The sequence below is a fragment of the Pelophylax lessonae genome (genome assembly GCF_965119305.1).
Source record: "Pelophylax lessonae genome assembly, chromosome: 9".
Taxonomy (NCBI): Eukaryota; Metazoa; Chordata; class Amphibia; order Anura; family Ranidae; genus Pelophylax; species Pelophylax lessonae.
In genome coordinates this window covers 219630107-219650997 of record NC_138776.1, presented here as the reverse complement: position 1 = coordinate 219650997, position 20891 = coordinate 219630107, and the positions used below count along the sequence as shown (strand labels likewise).

General features: G+C 44.0%; 1 protein-coding gene across 1 annotated transcript in view; it reads right to left on the bottom strand.

Moving 5' to 3' along the window:
* The window catches only part of ERCC6 (ERCC excision repair 6, chromatin remodeling factor), a gene marked incomplete at its 5' end in the record, with an annotated part of 174855 nt that extends 157950 nt beyond the window's left edge, over positions 1–16905 (bottom strand). Inside the window, one exon of the mRNA XM_082268943.1 lies at positions 16289–16905. Within this exon, the coding sequence (XP_082125069.1) occupies positions 16289–16905 (617 nt within the window). The remainder of the gene's footprint in view (positions 1–16288) is intronic.
* Positions 16906–20891: the final 3986 nt, after the last annotated feature.

Here is a 20891-nt window from a genome sequence, read left to right as displayed (position 1 = left end):
AGACTTTAACATGGAGACGGAATGCCCATAGACTTTAACATGGAGACGGAATGCCCATAGACTTTAACATGGAGACGGAATGCCCATAGACTTTAACATGGAGATGGAATGCCCATAGACTTTAACATGGAGACGGAATGCCCATAGACTTTAACATGGAGATGGAATGCCCATAGACTTTAACATGGAGACGGAATGCCCATAGACTTTAACATGGAGATGGAATGCCCATAGACTTTAACATGGAGATGGAATGCCCATAGACTTTAACGTGGAAATGAAATGCCCATAGACTTTAACATAGTGACGGAATGCCCATAGACTTTAACATGGAGACGGAATGCCCAAAGACTTTAACATGGAGACGGAATGCCCATAGACTTTAACATGGAGATGGAATGCCCATAGACTTTAACGTGGAAATGAAATGCCCATAGACTTTAACATAGTGACGGAATGCCCATAGACTTTAACATGGAGACGGAATGCCCAAAGACTTTAACATGGAGATGGAATGCCCATAGACTTTAACATGGAGACGGAATGCCCATAGACTTTAACATAGAGACGGAATGCCCATAGACTTTAACATGGAGATGGAATGCCCATAGACTTTAACATGGAGATGGAATGCCCATAGACTTTAACATGGAGACGGAATGCCCATAGACTTTAACATGGAGATGGAATGCCCATAGACTTTAACATAGAGAAGGAATGCCCATAGACTTTAATATGCAGACGAAATGCCCATAGACTTTAACCACTTAAGCCCCGGAGGATTTGGCTGCTCAAAGACCAGATTATAATGGACAATTGCGCGGCCGTGCGATGCTGTACCTAAATGAAATTGACGTCCTTTTTTTCCCACAAACAGAGCTTTTTTTTTGGTGGTATTTGATCACCTGTGCAATTTTTATTTTTTGCATTATAAACAAAAAAAGTGTCAATTTTGAAAAAATAACAATATTTTTCACATTTTTTTATATGAAATTCTCCACAAAAAAATATAAAAATCAAAATGTTTTAACATTTTAGGCCAATTTGTTTTCTGTTACATATTTTTGGTAAATAAAAAAAATCACAATAAGCGTATTTTGATTGGTTTGCGCAAAAGTTATTGCGTTTACTAACTACGGGAAAGATTTATGTCATTTTTATTGTTTTATTTTTAACTAGTAATGGCGGCGATCTGAGATTTTTTTTGCGGGACTGCGACATTGCGGCGGACAGATCGGACGCTTGACTGACATTTTTGACACTTTTGGAGTACCAGTGACATTACTAATCAGTGCTATAAATATGCACTGTTACTATCAAAATGACACTGGCAGGGAAGGGGTTAACTTTATTGGTGCTCAGTGGGTTAAATGTATGCCTAGTTTCTAACTGTGGGGGCGTGGCTAGTGATGTAACCACAGAGACATACGATCCTACATAGCAGGAGCATATAGTCTCTGCACTTACATCAGGGAGAATGACAGACGGCTGTCTTTACATCAGCCGTCTGCCTTTCTCCCTCTCCTGAGCAGGATCGCGAGTGGCCGGTGGACATCGGAGCCGCCGGTCACACGCGTGGGGATGCTGTGAACGAGCGGGGGCGGGAGCGCGCCTCCGGCGACGCACGCTCGCCCCCTACAGGCTCCTGGGCGAGCGACGTAGAACTACGTCGGTTTGCCCAGGAGCGGCTGACTGCCGCAGAAAATATACTGACGGCGGTCGGCAAGTGGTTAACATGGAGATGGAATGCCCATAGACTTTAACATGGAGATGGAATGCCCATAGACTTTAACATGGAGATGGAATGCCCATAAAGAATAATAAAACAAAACTGAAAGCCCATAGATAATAATGGTAAAAAATATTTCAATTAGCGACAGAACCTTAAGACATATCAAATAAATCTTTAACAAACATACTTTTCAATATCAGTTGCGATTTATAGTATTCACATTAGGTGGGATTATTATTAGTGATCAACCGATATCGTTTTTTTTTTTTGTTTTGTTTTTTGTATACAAACTTTATTGAAAGGAAACAGAAAATAGTGGTACAAAGAGAGTTGGTACATTAACGTGACAAATATTGGTATCATGTAGAGTAAACAAAAATATAATACTCTTTCAATATTCTCATATTATCTCAGTCCAATAAGGAAATTTGATATGAAGATAGGAACAAGGATATCAAATATTCCTGGAAATAGATCTATAACAACACATCATCTTGGATGTTGTTACCGATATCGTTTTTTTTTATTGCCGATACCGATATTTTGGTCATCGCTTATCGGCCGATATTGGCTGATATTTTCGTACATTGAAACATTTTTTTATTTTTTTTTATGTTTTTATTTTTATTTTTTACAGGTACTCTTGTGGAGGGATCTGGGGGTCTAAAAGACCCCGAACCCCTCCTCTGCACTTAAAAGCATTCAAAACACCAAGTTTGGCTGTTTTTATAGGTTCCATTTTTTTAATTTGGCGCAGAGTACCCGGAAGTGATGTCACGACATCCCTGGGGATGAGGATGAGTTACATTGTGGAGAGGGAAGGGATGGATGATTCTGGCTGAGGATAAGGATGAGAGTTACATTGTGGAGAGGGATGAAAAAGGATTCTGGGTGGGGATGACAGTTACATTGTGGAGAAGCTCGTCCTCCTCCAGATTTGTTATCATCCATCTTCACAATGTAACTTCATCATGTCAGGGTGTAAAATCTGAGCAGATTAGTACAGTACCCAGGCTGAGACTACAGCAGCATGCTGCACACACACTTACCCTCCATGCTGCTCTCTTGAATTTGCATGCACCTGAGAAGACGGGCTTGGTCCCACCACTTTTGAAACCGACCACACCCCCTCCCCGAGTTCCCCCAATCCCTTTGCTAGCCTAGCAGCAGGCTCCACCTCAGGGTAGGAGCTGTAGGGAATATCCGATCATTGATGATGAGCTGCAGGGGGAGAACTAGGGGTGAAGAAGGATGGTTCTGTTGGAGAACCGGCTTCAGTGGCTTGTATGCAGACTAGGGCTTCTCTGTTGCGGCGCACAGTTTGTTTTAGGCAACCAGTGGCTGGCTGCCAAAAGTGCTTTATTCTGCTGGCGTTGGCCCTGTGCCCAGGCCCCTTGGGCCACCCAAACCCCTTACAAATGTATGGACTGTCCCCCTTGATGGCCCTGAGTATGAAAAAGGAGTTGTAGCGCCACCCCCAAAGTAGCCACTTGGTAATTTTGGGTCCTCTGTTCTGAGCCTCAACTCCAAATACAATTTTTAGCCCCCAGCCCCCACTGACATACTGTACCTGGTTGAATATAAAACACTGTAGGCACGTATAAAGACAGCAATAGAAAATACCATAGCTTTTGCAAACACTGAGATTTAACTATTTATTTCAACCTCAATGTAGCTCCACACCGCTTAGTAATTTTAGGTTCTCTGTTCTACGCTATAACTCCAAGAATAACTTCAGCCCCTCTGGTACACCTGGATGAATAAAATGACTGCGAGCACAATTACCAACACAAGTGAAAAAGACTGAACCTTTGACATGTTCTACTTTTTCCCCATAGAAAATACCCAATAAACTCAATTTTTGTCATACATTTAGGCCAAAATGTATTTAGCTACATGTCTTTGATAAAAAAAAAAAAAAAAAAAAATCTCAATAAATATATTTATTGGTTTGTGCAAACGTTATAGCGTCTACAAACTATGGCATATATACTGCAATTTTACGCAGCTCTTATTTTCTGGCTGCCTATCTCATTTCTTGAAGTGCTTAAAGGTGCTTAAATGGCAGGGCAGTACAAACCCCCCTCTCCAAATTACCCCTTTTTTGTAAAGTAGACACCCCAAGGAGAGGCATGTTGAGCCCATTGAATAGCTAATTTTTTTGTCACAGATGTTTGAAAAATGACAAAAAAAATGAAATTATATATTGCTCACACATGCCATCGGTATTTGGAATAACACCCTAAAATACATTCTGCTGCTTCTCCTGAGTACGGGGATACCCCATGTAAGACTTTTGGGCAGTATAGCCGCGTACAGGACCCCGAAAACCAATCACTGCCTTCAGGCTTTCTAAGGGCGCAAATTGTTGGTTTCAACATGAAATTCAAAGTAGACACCCTAAGCTATTTGCTGAGAGGCATTTTGAGTATTTTGGAGATCTCACTTTTTGTCACAAGGTTTTGAAAAAAAAATATATATATATTTATTTTCCAAAACAAATGAGAGCTGCAAAATATGCACCATGCCTCTTCGAAAATACCTTGGGGTGTCTACTTCCCAAACAGGGGTCATTTGGGGGGATTTTGTGCTATCTTGTCATTTCAGGGCCTCCGAAACTGTGATAGGTAGTGAGGAAGTAAAAACTGAATTTTTGTAAGAACTTACCGTAAAATGATTTTCTCTGAAGTTCATCGACAGTTGCAGCTCTGCTTAATCATAGACTATAGGGTTATGCTCCTCCCACTATGCCTATAGGGGCTGTCCCAGCAAGCATAACCCCTCAAGCTCTGCTATACTCAAACAGTTGTGTTGCAAGCAGTGACAGAAAAAGACCCAATAACTCAAAAGTAGAGGGGCGGTTGTTGTGTCTGTCGATGAACTTCAGAGAAAAGGATTTTACGGTAAGTTTTTAATTTCCAAATAAAAATCCAGTTTTCTCTATCGTTCATCGACAGATGCAGCTCTGCTTAATCATAGACTATAGGGATGTCCCAAAGCAGTAAAAACATGAGGGGTGGGAACAAGGCAGAAACAGAAAACCTGAATGCCCCAATGGCCAAACGTAGCCAGCCAGGTAAAACAGAGCTCAACCAGAAACAACAGGAGCTCCCCCGGAACAACGAACCTTCAAATAGAAGTCAAAAAAGGGAGTTCTCTCTTACACTGCAGCCTGCAAAACCTTGCGGCCAAAAGAAGCATCCGCTGATGCCAGCACATCTACCTTGTAGAATTTTGAAAAGGTATGCACAGACAACCAAGTTGCCACCTTGCAAAACTGTAACATCGACGCCTGATGACAAAAAGCCCTGGAGGCACTCAGCGCTGCAGTAGAATGCACCTTCACTGGAAAAGGAGGAATCTGACCCTTCAGTGAATAGGCCTGTACCACCGTCTGTCTGATCCATCTGGAAGTGGTTACAGCAGATGCATCCAGTCCCTTACAAGGTCCATCTGTAAGGACAAAAAGAGCGTCAGAGTTTCTGAAGGACGCAGTGGTCTCTAAGTAAACCCTGATAGCCCAGACCACATCCAAAGAATGTAAAGCATACTCCTTAGGATGCGGAGGTTTAGAGCAAAGGGAAGGCAGTACAATGTCTTCATTTAAATGAAAATCAGAAACCACCTTAGGAAGGAACAACTGATTAGGTCGAAGTACCACCTTATCTCTGTGAACCACCAGATAAGGTGAGCAGCAAAACAACAATTCAGATACTCTGCGGGCAGAAGTGATCACCACCAGGAAGGCAACCTTCTGAGACAAAGCAAGCAGAGGATTCTCCTGAATTTTCTCAAAAGGTGGCTTTTAAAGAACAGACAGCACCAAATTGAGATCCCATGGCTGTAATGGGGATCACAGCGGAGGCGCCAAATAGCGCACACCTTGAATAAACGTCCGGATAAGGGCGTGCGTGGCTAGTGGTCGTTGAAAATAGATAGCCAAAGGCTAAACTTGGCCTTTTGATAGTACCCAAGGCCAAGCGCTGTTCCACTCCTTTCTGTAGAAAAGCCAAAACCCTGGCGATGGAAAACAAGCGAGGGTGCACTTTTAGCGATTCGCACCATGAAATGTACAAAACCGATTCCAAAAAAGTTGGGACACTGTACAAATTGTTAATAAAAACAGAATGCAATGATGTAGAAGTTTCAAATTTCAATATTTTATTCAGAATACAACATAGATGACATATCAAAAGTTTAAACTGAGAAAATGTATCATTTTAAGGGAAAAATAAATTGATTTTAAATTTTATGGCATCAACACATATCAAAAAAGTTAGGACAAGGCCATGTTTACCACTGTGTGGCATCCCCTCTTCATTTTATAACAGTCTGCAAACATCTGGGGACTGAGGAGACAAGTTTCCCATGTTTAGGAATAGGAATGTTGTCCCATTCTTGTCTAATACAGGTTTTTAGTTGCTCAACTGTCTTAGGTCTTCTTTTGTAAAGGTTAAGGAACCTCAATCAGGTTCAAAATAGATTTCTTGCTGCTGGATCTGATTAAATAGGTAATTAGAGTGCATGCACGGGGATATCATAGACTGACACACATTGTTCAGGTAAATGATACTACTTTTATTTCTAATGGACAGTATATTATATAGTTAGTAGGCGGTGTCATATGTTAGTACGTCATAAGCATAATATTAGCATAATACTGATTATTTGCAGCTTTCTGATTAGTCAGGTCCGTTATAAGGTGGTCCCTTTCGAGTTCAGGAATGTTATCTTCTTTTGAAGGCACTGTGCCAAGGCTCCATCTTTCTTTTCACATTCCATCTCGGTGGGTGGGGGCGAGTAGGTATCTAGTAACGGCCATTTTGAGTAAGGACGACAGAGGAAAAATATATATATATATGTAGAGAAGAATACACATAGAAAAATAGACATTTTGCTTAATTCACAAGTGTTCATCACATTCCTTCACAAGCCCCCCTAAAATGGCTATTTTTCTTCTGTCCCTCATACTAAAGTGCCTACTCACCTGGCCCAATCTCCTCCGGAACCTTTTTAGGGCTGTACATAGAGAAGAGCAGTAACTAGTTCACTACCCCCCTTGATACAGCCTGGAGAGGGCAGTCCGGTGCTATCTATCCCTATAACCCTATAGAACTGTGAAATTATGAACAGGGAGTGACTGTAGAGGGGTGAAGGGTTTGTCCTCTTCCATCATAAGGCGGTCTTCTTCTTCTTGGTGGAGAAATGTAGGTGTGCTATTGTCTACAGCTTTGCTCATTAGCTTCTTTACAAATGTTAGAATACAGCATACAATCAGGGCTAAAAGAACTAGGATTATCAGTACTGTTACTCCTATCTGGGCGAGCGCCTTCTGCCACTCACTCATCCAGCTAAAATATTGATCCCAAGGGTCTGTAATACCTGAGTTCTTCTTCAACTCAAATGACAGATCTTCCAATTTCTTGATAGCTAAAGTAACCTTACCATTTGGACCAGTGTTGTCAGGAAGGTTATTATGGGGAGCAAAGACTCAAAACCAGCTTTTACCTGATCCCTAGCTTGGAATTCATCTGGGACCCCCCTTGGGACCCCTATGGCATCTATGTACACATGAGGATCAAAGCTTCCAGAGGGAGCTGCTTGCTTCCTCCTGTGGTTGGGTGCTGAGTCAGTGTATTTATCAGGGGTATTATACTACAAAGATCAAAAAAATAAATAAATAAATAAATAAACGTAACCACTTATGTGCTGGATGAATTGTGCCAAAATGTAGCGACACCATTTGTCTTAGTGATGGCCGCCTGTTTGAGGACCTGTTTTGGTGATAATCACCTGCTGAGCTTTTATCAAACTTGTAAGAATAAAAGGATATACAGCACAATCATTGTGCTGCCAGCAGGATCTTGTCTTCAGGAGATTGGGCTTTCTTGCAGTGAAAGGCGTGTATCCAGGTGCTTTGTATCGGGGATCAAGTGAATTTTTCCTTGTGAATTTCTTCACTAACACCCAATCTCCTGGCTGAAGACTGTGGGTTCCCGAGTCTGTTTCTGGATCTGGAATGGAGGAAAATACTCGAGAATGGATATTAGTTAAGGCTTTAGACAAATATGTAACATAACAAGTTAACATATCAGATTGTAACTGCGACTGCTGTGGGGAGTAACAGCCAAGTCTGGGGCCTGAACCAAACAAAATGGGTGTGTCTGACACTGAACAGGGCAATAGGCAAACTGTCTGGTCAACTCATGTTAGTCTCTTGGGCCATCTTTAACATCCTATTCTTTAGAATCCCATTCATCCTTTCTACCTTCCCACTACTTTGAGGGTGGTATGGGGTGCGTAAAGCCAACTGAACTCCCAGTGCTGCCCAAATCTCTTTTTGTTAGGGTTGCTGTGAAAGCTGGGCCCTGATCGCTCTCTATCACCTCTTGGACCCCAAATCTACGTACTATCTCACTAAGTCGTTTTTTCTTTTTTTTTTTAGCCGTGGTTCTAGCTGTCATGTTTGTGACTGCGTAGGCTCCTGGCCAGCCCGAGAACATGTCCACCACCACTAGGGCGTATTCTTATCAGCCGCTTTTTGGCATCTGTATGTGATCAATGTGTATCCTCTTGGATGGATATAAGGGTTTTTTCAAATGTTTCTGCGGTGTCTTTTCTGTCCTCACCGTCTTTCGTATTCTTCTCCTTTGTCGATCCATTCCAGCTTTTCACCTGTGTAGGCTGCCTTTGCATAGAGGCTAGGTATAGTCTGTCAGATGGCACATGCACTGCCAAAGGCATCTGCACTGAGGATTCACTCTGCTCTTCAGCAGCTTCGACCGTTTTTCGTTGGTTTGGCCGCTTTATCCGCCAAGTGGTTTCCCCTAGCTTCTTGAGAATTCAGCTTGCCATGTGTTTTAACCTTCAAGGCAGCCACTTGTTCCAGTAGGAGTAGTGCATTCATTAAATCCTTGATGGCAGGACCATGTTTCACCGATGTTCCGGCCGCTGTCAGGAACCTTCTAGCTCTCCGGATGATACCAAAATCATCTGCTTGTAGGCTTTCAAATTCAGAAGTCACAGCATAACCTGTGTGGTACTTGCCTCCTTCATCTGCATATCTAGAGCCATCCACAAAAAGTGTGTAGTCAGGGTTTTCCAGAGGAATTTCACTCACTGTAGGGAGATATGGTCAGGGTTTTCCAAGCGCATCATTTCAAAGCAGTCATGTGGAGTGTCATAGGGATCTCCTTCTTCACCTTCTCCTTCTCCCCCCTCGAAAAACGGCAGAAGGGTGGCCGGGTTGAGAGTGAGACACCTTCGGAGGGTCATGTTGTCAGGAAGTAGGAGGGAGACTTGCAGCCATAGATGTCTGGCCGTGGACAGGTGTCGGAGTTGCACCTGATTTAAGATGGCAGCAATGTCATGTGGTGCCAGAAGAAGCAGGGGGTGTCTAAGACAAGGTCTGAGGTTTTGTCTAGGAGTGCTTGGGCAGCAAAGACAGCCCTTAGACAGGAAGGACCACCTCTAGCCACGGGGTCTAGGCGGCAAGAGTAGTAACCAATGGGTCTAGTCCGCCCTCCATGTTCCTGAGTCAGGACCCCTGTGGCGTGGCCATTCTTCTCCGACACAAACAGTTTGAAGAGTTTCTCATAATCTGGAAGGCCCAAAGCAGGAGCTGTGGATATTGCTTGCTTCAGCAGAATAAAATTGTCCAGGGCCTCGTTTGACAGGGTAAATGGCACGGACTTGAGAGCATCATAGAGTGGTTGCAGGAGGATGGATGCATCAGGTATCCACGCCCTGCAGTAAGATATGAGTCCAAGAAAGGCATGCAGTTGTTTAACTGCTTTTGGTGGAAGAATATCCTGGATTGCAGCTACTCGGTCTAATGTGATATGTCTTGTGCCTTTAGAAATGCAGTGGCCTAAAAAGGTGACAGTCTTTGAACACCACTGTATTTTCTCTTTGGAGGCCTTACAGCCTTGTTCTGCAAGGTAGCATAGAAGACTTTCTGAAGTTTCTTCAGCAGCGGGGTAGTCATCTGCATAGAGGAGAAGAGTCACTGTAGGTTGTTCCTGTTGCCAGGTATCAGGAACAGAGGTTATGGCTTTGGCAAATTGACTTGGAAATCTTGGACCATTCTGTATTTCTCTGGTTCACCTTTTGGGATCCGTTTCTTCACTGAGAACAAAGGTGTGTTGCATTCAGAAGTACAGGGTATCAAAGCACCATTAGACACAAGGGTCTCAACCTGTTTTGAGATAGCTTCGGATTGAGCTAGCTTCAACGGGTCCAGTCTCTCTGGAGGCGTGTTTTTCTAGGTAGGAGTGCCCCAGGTTTTTTTTTTTTTTTCCAACAAGTTTATTGAAGAGTAATGAGGTTAACAACATGTAATTATACTTTTCACATTGTATGTAGAAAAATAACAATCCTATCTGATCCAATAACATTATAAACGAGTAAGTATCAATTTACATTAGGCAAAAGAAATAATCAGATATCAAGGAAAACGTATGCTGTAACACGTATTAATACAGGAATGATAAAACTGAGGTGATTCGCCCTTTAGAGTGCGAAGTTTTATGTTGAATCAACATAGCCCATGAAATATGGCTGTTAAGGGCTAACTTCTTTTTTTTCGCTTAATCAAGCTAAAATAACATAAAAAGAGGAAGTATATCAAAGAGGAAGTAGGGGAGCGGACCCTCTGACCCGCATTGGGTCCGCAGGGAAGGGGGAGGAGTAAGCTAGAAAAATGAGATGGAGAAGAGGGGAAGGGAAGGCAAGGAAAGTGGGCGGAGGGGAGGCGGGTAAGGACCGAAGCAACTTATGTGTCTAGGTCACTATAAGAATCATGGCTATAATAACTGATAATACGGAGGAGGTGGATTAACTAATTATTAAATGAGTTAATAAGCTGTTCATATTCGGCGGAATATCGGAAAATGATCCAATCTTTCCATATTTTGAGATATTTGTTTGGAGAGTCATGTACTGTAGAAATTAGCTCCTCCATTTCGGAGATTTTGTTAATCTGTGTGAGCCAAGTGTGTAGGGATGGGACTTTCGTGGTACCCCATAGTCTGGGGATGCAAAGCTTAGCAGCATTTATCATGATCATGGGAAGGGATTTGAAGTACTTAGGAGGCGAGTTAGGGTGAAAGTGCAATAGGAACTGAGCTGGATGTAATTGTAAGTCTTGGGTGGTAATTTTGAGTATGTAGGATTTGACCGTATTCCAAAATGGCTGTATCAGGTGACAAGACCACCAGATATGTAGCAAATCTGCATGAGATTGTTTGCACCTCCAACATTCATTTGGGATAACTTTGTTATATTTGTTAAGCAGGAATGGGGTGCGGTACCATTTGGTAAGTATCTTATAATTATTTTCTTGAATGGATACATTTATTGATCCTTTTAAGATGTTACGATATATTTTTTCCCATTGGGGGTCCGTCAGAGTTAAGTCCAAATCGATGCCCCAGTCATTACATAGTTTGCCAAGTTGTATAGGGCAGGAATCCCATAGAAGGGAGTGTATAGCTGATAGCAGGTGTCGCTGGGGTTGTTGAAGTGCACAAATTTGTTCAAATTTGGAAAGAGGTGCCTCTTTAGGATTTTTTTTCAGGCGTGCGGAGACAAAGTAATGAAGTTGTGTGTATTCCCACCAGGTCAATGCGGGACTAAGTAAAGCATTTTTGAGATCTTGAAAGTTGGGAAATTTCCCATTTTGTAAGAGGTGGAAAATGCGAATCCCTATGTCATTGGGAACCGAACGTAGGGTGTGTGAGGATTGACCCGGTGGGAATTGCGAGTTGTCTAGTAAAGGGGTAAGGAGGCTATGTTTCCGGACTAGTTGGTGTTTGGCGTTTGCTGTATGAAAACAACGAATGGTGGGACCTATTAACGGGTGTTTTTTTAGGGAGTCCTGTAAGGAGGAATAAATTAGCCAAGGGGTACTTTGAATGGGAATCAGAGAGAGAGAGTCTTCCAATTCAACCCAATCCTTTTTGTGCTTCTGTGAGTGCCAGTCTGCTATGCGTAAGAGGTGGGATGCTTGGTAGTACAAGTAGATGTCTGGGATTCCCATTCCACCTTTGGATTTGGGTCTGGAGAGTGTCTCAAATTTAATACGAGGGGCTTTGTGATTCCAGATAAAGGATCTGATGGCCTTTTTTAAAGAGGAGAAGAAGTGTAAGGGCAGTTGAATGGGAATTGTTTGTAGTAGGTAGAGGATACGCGGAAGCACATTCATTTTAACAATTGCAGCTCGACCGAACCAAGAAAAGTGTACCTTATTCCACTTTTTAAGGTCTTGGAAAATATCCTGAGAAATAGGAAGATAGTTTTTTTTGAATAGGTTATTTAGATCAGTGGGGATTTCGATACCCAAGTATGTGATGGTATCCGTTTTCCATTCGTAGGGGAATGATTGTTTACACTGTTCAACTATTGGGTCAGGGAGGGATATGTTAAGTGCTTCCGATTTGGATCTATTTATTTTGAAGTTAGAAATGTATTGAAATAATTTCAATTCTTTTTGTAAATTGGGGATTGAGATAAGGGGGTTGGAGAGGAACAGCAGGACATCATCTGCATAGGCAGCAATCTTATATTGGTTAGAGTTGGAATGTACACCGGAAATGTCAGGATTAGTTCTAATACTATTGAGAAGGGGCTCAAGTGTGAGTATGAATAGAAGAGGAGACAGGGGGCAGCCCTGACGGGTTCCATTGCTGATGGAGAAGGCATTCGATAGCGAGCCGTTAACACGTACTCTGGCTGACGGGCTGTGGTAAAGTGCAAGTATAAGGGACATCAATCTGGGTCCCAGACCAATTGACTGGAGAATCGCTTCTAAGTAGTCCCAAGCCAGCCTATCGAATGCCTTCTCTGCATCAAGAGATAGCAGAAAACCGGTCTGTGAGGAAGAAGAAAGAATGTGGTGTATGTTAAGGGCTTTAAGTGTGTTGTCCCTAGCTTCCCTGCCAGGCACAAAGCCAACTTGGTCAGAGTCAATCAGGGACGGAATGAAAGAAAGGAGGCGGTTAGCTAGTATTTTGGCAAATATTTTCAGATCTACATTGAGCAGTGAAATTGGACGGTAGTTTTGAACTCGTGTGGGGTCCTTTCCTGCTTTTGGTATAACGGAAATATGTGCTTCCAGGAGTCTGGAGTGGCTGGAATTCGAATTGGAAAGACTGTTGAATGTTTTCAGAAAGGGTACGGCCAAGATATCTGCAAAGGATCTATAATAGGCTAGAGAAAAACCATCAGGGCCAGGGCTTTTCCCTGGTTTCATTTGCTTCAGAACCAGATTAAATTCTTCACTCGTAAGTGGACCATCAATGTTGGAGGACTGTTGATTGGTGAGTGGTTTGAAGCCGTTTTGAAGTAGGTAGTCCCTGATAATTTCAGATCTAGAACTATCAGTCGCTTGAGGTTTGTGTTCAGGTGGTAGGTTATAGAGAGAGGTGTAGTATTGAGTGAAAGCTTGTGCAATTTCAGAATTAGAGTGATTCTTTTTGCCTGTGGAGTCTGTTATGCAGTGGATGGTGTTCTGAGCTCTTTTTGCCGCCAAGGCCCTGGCCAAGTATTTACTGCTTTTATTGCTAAATTCGTAGAATAGCTTTTGTGATAGTATGAAGCGCTTCCTGACTTTGATGTTAAAAAACTCTCTGATCTTATTCCTGACCTGAGATAGCTCCTCTAAATGTTGAACAGCATGCGATCGTTTATGTGTGAGTTCCAGTTTCTTAGCTTGCGAGAAGAGCTCAGAAATGCTTTTTTGTGCTGCTTTTTTCCTATGTGCCCCCATTTTGAGCAGTGTACCCCGGATCACGCACTTGTGGGCCTCCCATATAGTGGAGGGAATCATGTCACATGTATCGTTTGTTAGGAAATATTCAGATAGTTGAGATCTAATTATTTCCGCGTTTTTGGGATGCATAATAATAGACTGGTCAAGTCGCCAGATTTTTTCATGTTTATTAATTTGAGGGATCGCAAGTGTGACAGAGATAGCACAATGATCTGAGATACACATCGGATCTATAGTCGCTTTTTTGAGTAGATGAATGTCTTTTTGCGTGATAAAGAGGTAATCCAACCTCGAATATCTGTTATGTGGAGTGGAGAAGAATGAATAGTCCCTGCCGGACGGATTTAGTAAACGCCAAGTGTCGTGTAAGGACAAATCTTGTAGTTGTTTCTTGACCTGTTTAAGTGCCTTGTACGGCATAGATGAGGCCCCGGTTGAAGTATCCACTATGGGGTTAATTGCAAGATTGAAGTCTCCTCCGAGGAGGAGACATCCCTCTTGGAAAGATGTAAGGATTGTGGACATTTCTCTAAAAAAACTAACTTGTGCTGTGTTGGGTGCGTAGATATTAGCCAAAGTCAGTGGAGTGTTCCACAAGGAACCCTTCACGAACACGTACCTGCCCTCTTTGTCAATCAGGGTGTCCGTGATTTCAAAAGGGATGTGTTTCGCTATCAGAATAGAAGCCCCCTTGGTTTTGGCGAGACTGTTAGTCGCGTGGAACATCAACGGAAATTCTCTGACATGCCATTTCGGAATACGGTCAGTCTTGAAATGTGTCTCCTGTAAAAACACTATGTCTGCTTTAAGAGAATGGAGGTAGAGGATTAGTTTGGACCTTTTTTCGGGAACATTAAGTCCTTTAGTGTTAAGTGAGATGATTTTAAGATGTTTGAGTGCAGGTGTGTAAGATGAAGTAGCCATGATGATGAGGATCGCAAATGACAAGGGAAGGGGGGTGGAAAAAGACGAAGGGAAAAAAAAAGGGGAGGGGAAGCGGTGGTTTGGGAAGCAAGAAAGAAGAAAAAGAAGAAAAGAGCAATTCCCCCTTAAAGTAGGAGGGGGATCACAGGCCAACAGCAGAGAAAGACCTGCTTTTAACTGCTATGGGGATAGATAATGTTGGATTTAGTCAGCTCAAATGTGAGCTGTGTGGGAAGGTGGTAGGAAGCGTGCGGTGTCTGGAGGGTACCAAAGATCGACCAAGACGTGGGAAAAACCCATGGTATCCCCACCCGACCACCTAAATAAAAACTTATTAGGTGTTCATGTCTATGAGGTAACATTGAACCTGGGATAATAGCAATATAGGAGTAAAAACAACATTATAACTGGAAGGATAATTACCTTTGGCAAGTATAGACAGCACCATCATTATGGCATAGGTCGAGGTCAAGAGAGGAACTGAGTGCACATACCTGTGTCCCGAGAGGAGCACTGGAACATATCACGCAAGAGTAAAAGTTTCTGTTACATATGGTCAGAAGATAAGAAATAGGGAATGAAAAGAACAAAAAGTTAAAAACTTTGATACCATATTAGTATACAACCAAAACAACTTGAGAAATATTGCCATCTAGTGGCATCAATCGGAACTAAACCACAACGGGGATCTTAAAGACACCCATGGCAGTGGATCCCGAGTAAATGCTCCAATGCTCCTCATCCGAACCAATATTAAACTTAGACTAATAAAGAAAGGTATACGATTCTGGGTAAAGAACTAAGTAGAACCAAAAACCTGACTCGTCCTTCAACCAGGCACTTACAAACCCTTGTGGAACCGCTGCAAATCAATGAGAAGTATAAAACAGCACATTAGTTCTTGAGAAACATTATGCATAGGAAGAAAAGAGAGTAGACCCGCCCCCCAAGGTCCCAAGAGAGTCCAGGGGTAGCCACTCCCAAGTCCTTGTGAGCCGCTTCAAATTGGTAATAAAAAAAAAAAAAAAAAAAAAAAAAAGGGGCTCGCATGAATGGGTTTTCTTCGGGTGTCCAATGTGAATTAGAGTCGTGGTTTAAAGTGCTAAAAATCTGACATCACATTTGTACTCTTGGATACTGCTGCAGAGCGTTCCTAAGGCTGCAGAGCGTTCCTTTAGTAAACATCCTCTCTGACGTTCGATGAAGAAAACAGTGTGGATGTCATGTACCGGGGCGGAGTGGAAGGAGGTGAAGCAAGAGGAGGGTATATTCAGTATATGCGAGGTCTCCTATGGGCGGGAGATGAAGGAGCGCTGCCCTGGTTACGGCCTTGCCTGTACCCTGGTGAGGCAGGACGATTGGGTGAAGGTCGGCGTCTTCTGATGTGTTCAGGGTCCTCTTGATGATGAACATCCATGTCCTCTATTTGCATATTAGGAGGTTGTCTGCTCACATGTGACCAACCGGGAATCTCAATTAAAGGAATGCCCAGAGAGTTGCAAAAGGTTGCTGTATCTTCAGGATGTCTGAGTGAGGCAAAGCGACCCCTAGAGCCGGCAAACAGACAAAACGGAAATTTCCATTTATAGGGAATTTCCCTTTCTCTCAGGATATTCAATAATGGACGTAAGTCTTTGCGCTTTTGCAAGGTTATTGGGGAAAGGTCCTGGAACAGCTTTACCTCAGTGCCCTGATAAAGTATGCGACCTCTTATCCTGGCGTTATGGAGGATCTCCTCTTTTAATTTAAATTGCGCTAGACAGCCAATAATGTCCCTTGGAGGATCCGAGTCCCTCCCTTTAGGTCTTAGGGCCCTGTGGAGCCTCTCTATTTCTATTGGGGTATCGGGTGGTCTTCCCAACAGGTCATTAAAGATTGTGAGGGCAGTTTGAGTCAGTTGGGCAGGTTCTATCGATTCGGGGAGACCGCGAATGCGAATGTTGTTTCGACGACCTCTGTTCTCAAGATCCTCCAGATGTCTGTGGAGGTCTCTGATCTGGGAGGAATGATCAGATATCTCTCTCTGTGCACTCAATATATCTGCATCTTGCCTGTCAGTAATTTCTTCCACCTCTTCCAGTCTATCAGTGATGTTATGCATCTCTTTTTTAAGGTCAGCAATGGCGGCTGAAAAGGTAGCTGAAAGGGTAGATTTAATGTCGTCTGCTATGGCTTTAAGGTCTTGTAGTGAAACACAGTGTGAGGATGAAGCATGACCAGGCATATCAGTGCGCACAATCTGAGCAGGTGGACAGACAGGTGGACAGAGTGAGAGGTCACCAGGAGAAGGGGTTTTTGGTGCCTGTGGAGTGTGTGTCTCTTTTATCTGCATGCTGTTAGGTGCTGCCAGTGCTGCTGCTTGTGCAGTTTCTCCTGTCAGTTTTTTAAACATATCAGGAACCTGGATCCCTGAACGCTGTTCTTGATCCCGTGGGGAGCGAGAGCGGGTTGAAGAGGAAGATCTATCTCCTTTTCCCATGGAGAAGTTTTAAGGTTACCTCAAATGCTGCAATATTAGGCGGACGGGTGGGGGAGCCCCTTCTTTACATATTCCCCGCCATGCGTGATTAGCGCAGAGCTGCCAGTGAGGTCAGAGAGGGGTTAGCGGGTGTGCAGGACAGTGGCCAGTAGGATCAATAAAAATTTAGGTGCTATTACTGGGTCTGGTGGAGGTTTGCTGCTTGCTAGATGAATCTGTCCCTTTCTGCAGCCAAGATGGCGGATTGTGCTGTGCTGTGTATGCTGCCTGTTATAATGGGGCCTTGCTGCGGGGAGCAGGATGGGATGGAGAGCTGAGGGGGCACCCAAAAGGATGGAGGAGGGCCTCTAGGGACTTCGGTCTTACCGGATCCAGGAGCCGGCGATCGCGGCAGGCAGGGCTTCTAGGCGAGGCCCCGGCTTCAGTGGTGAGGTAGGCCTCAAAAAAACGATCCTCTAAAATCCGATTTTTTGACCAAATATAGATATATATCAGTCCTGGTGGTCAAGGTGGGTCCCCCCAAGATGTTTATATCCCCCAGAGAGCGGGGATGAAGGAGGATTGGAGAGGATTGAGTTCGGGGATAGTGGAGCTCTCCTCGGACACGTCCGTCCCGCACGGCTTCCGGTCACGCCCCTCCCCCAGGTTTTAGTTGCACCATGACTGGCGGTACTTTAAAGTGATCAATGTCTTCCGGTTCAGTGGACCATAGGCATGCAGGGATCCTGCCAAGTACTTCAGTGGTACTGAACTTGGAGTTGTCGCTTCACGAAGTGTCTTCATGAGAGGCAGAGAACACAAGGCAGATGAGTCTTCTAAGGATAGGGGAGTATGTAGCTTCACTCCTCCTTCGGGCGTAAAAAAAAAAATAATTGAGGCCTGTAGTCCGGACAGCGAATCAGCTCCTAGCAGATGCAAGGGGCATGTAGAAGACACCACATATCTGGCAAGCAAATCAAGAAATGTCCCCACTTGGATTGGCTCAGTAAGAGGACTAGGTACATTTCTTGTAGCTGTACTATCCTGTGGTATAGGGGCATTGGCTGTGTTTCTGGGTCAGGCAGACTTGTCGGGTGCGCTTGTCACCTGCGGTTGGTCGTCCCAGTCGGATGTGTCTTCATCACTAGTATATTGGACCTGTAATCCAGGGAGGATGGGTGTGTTAGAACAGGGAGAATTGGATATAGACCTTTGTTAGGCCTTCCGGGTATACCAAGATGGCCATCTGCAGGAACTGTACTGGGCGGGGCAGGAAGTGAAAAATTGGCTGCACCAAGATGGCCGTTTGCAGGAACTGTACTGGGCGGGGCAGGAAGTGAAAACTTGGCTGCACCAAGATGGCCGTCCGCAGGAACTGTCCCTGTGGGTTGCGTTTGAGTAGGAGTGGTGTGAAGATAATGGGCGGCAGGGGGAGAGTAAGGACCCTCCCCTTTATTTCTCCAGACGCCATTATAGGGCGGGGGCTTATTGTCTTTACGATCGACTTGATAATACTCATACATGATGCAATTTACAACCTTGATCGTCATCTTTCTTAGCTTCTACGATCCATCATTCGTTATGCAGGTTCTTAGCTGCTCTCACACAACATTCCTTTCTGTTCTGTTATCAGCGTATGCTGCTACTCCTATGGTTGCTCTGCAGCCTGTCAGCACTTTTGTTTGTTTGAACTCACAAACTTTCCCTTCTCTGGTTTGCGAATATGCTGATCCATATTCCCCCCCCCCCCCCCCCTTCGGGCTATCCAGCTCAAATGCAAGGTCCCTCACTCTTTTCTGTTCTCCTGCCGCTGTCTCAGCTGACGGCCGGAGGGGTCAGTACTGGTAACCAATCGCTTAACTTGATTTAAAACTTTTGGCTGTGTGCCAATTTTCAAAACTCAGACCAGGGGTGACCAGAGCTGATCAGAGGTTCCCCTCCTGGAATAGAGGATGCCCCCTAAATATCTCTCAAATATTATAAGCAGATATAGAGTTAATCTAATTTGAAACTTTTGGCTCAGTGCCAATAGGGTTTAATGGTCACACTAATTGCGGTAACCCTTTCTGTCCAAAAATAAATTCTATAACTAACTATTTCAGGAACAAAAAATATTCACAGTTGAACCCCCCCCCCCCCCCCCCCCCCTGGTAAGTAGCCAATTTTCAAAATTTTTTGTCCCAGAGCTTCCTTTTACACAGGGACCCATTTGCAAAATGTAAGTTCTCATTATCACTAATTCCATAAAAAAAAGTAATAATTGCATATATTTGGGAAAGCTGAGACTTATTGTCCTCCAAACTCCGCGCAAGGAGTGACCCCCTCCTTCTTTCTCACGAGGAGAAAAAAAGTATGCCAGCTGCATGCGTGGGGGTTTACCAGCTAACGGCACAGTGCAAGTCTCAGAGAGAAGAGGACGCACAGAAGAGAAGGAGGGGGGTTGAACTGAAAAAAAAAAAAAACAAACTCAAAACGTAACCCCTTCCTCTCTCTGTCTCTCTCTCTCTCTGTTGCCCGTAGCAACCTCAAACCTGACTGGATTTATCTGTGTAACAATGTACGTTTCATTTCACAACACACACAGAACAAAACATAACTCCTGTCGTCTCTCTCTTGTCATGTGACCCCAACAACTGAGTTTAACCCTTAGGAGATCCTTCGAATCAGTCAACCTCCTACCCGTCCCGTAGGACGTATGTTGTAAGGTCCATCTTTTCAAGGGCAGACAGCTCACTTGAATCCAAGGCACGCTTACAACTAGTGTATCAGCCTATTGAGACACACTTCAAGCAAAACGACAGACACTGAAGACATTACTCCTGCCTCCCCTAGTGTCGGGCATCCACCTGAGGCCGGGCTTTCCCCTCAGAGGATCCTTCAAATCAGTCAATCCCCTAAGTTACCCGTCCCGTAGGACGTACGTTGCAAATATCCGTCTTATTCAAGGGCAAAACAGCTCACTTGAATCCAAAGGCAAAACAGCTCACTTGGTGACACACAAATGCAACCTTCCAGCCTGCAGAGACACACTCACTCAGGATGGCAGACACTGAACAAACAATATACAGCCAGCAGAAATCTTACGGCGGGTTAATAAAAACAGCCCCAGGTGAGGATTACCCACCTTTTGAAACGTCTTTCGAAAAGCACCTGAGATCTGCGATTAAGATAAGACAGAAACAAGTCATACAGTGGTAAGGTAAAAGTACCTACCGTACTCTCAGGGGTGCGCAAGTCCCTCTTGGTCTGTCTCATCCAGTCGCCAAACCTCCTACGCGGCTTTTCGGCAGATGAACACCTGAAGCCCCACCTTGGGCACCATTTGTAAAGGTTAAGGAACCTCAATCAGGTTCAAAATAGATTTCTTGCTGCTGGATCTGATTAAATAGGTAATTAGAGTGCATGCACAGGGATATCATAGACTGAAACACATTGTTCAGGTAAATGATACTACTTTTATTTCTTTTTTTTTTTTTTTTTCAAATATAATTTTTATTGAAGTTTTCGGGTAGGATAACAAATTCATCATAACAAGAAGACATAGGATCAATACACCCCTCACATTCTTGCTTCCCATATCTCCCAGCTATCCTATGTGTTAAATAGCTATTCATCTCCTTCCCTTTCTTTTCTAACTCAAATCAACCCCACCCAAAACAAAAAAAAAAAAACAAAAAAAAAGGGGGAAAAAACAAAAACTTTTATTTCTAATGGACAGTATATTATATAGTTAGTAGGCGGCAGGGCCGGCGTTAGGGGGGGGCAAACTGGGCAAATGCCCAGGGCCCCGAATGTCCAGGGGCCCCGGGCCCCGTGTCCATAGGCGTGCGCAATCACCCTCGGCCTCCTTGCACGTTCCGCCATGGCCGCCGGACCGCCGCTGAGTCTCTTCTGCGGCGCTGCGGCTGGCCTCAGCTTGGCGGCTCGGATGCTCAGCTACAGCCTTCAGACCGGCCGGCGCCGCCCACTGTGGTGGAGGTGGAGACAGGCGTGCGGTATGTGTAGTA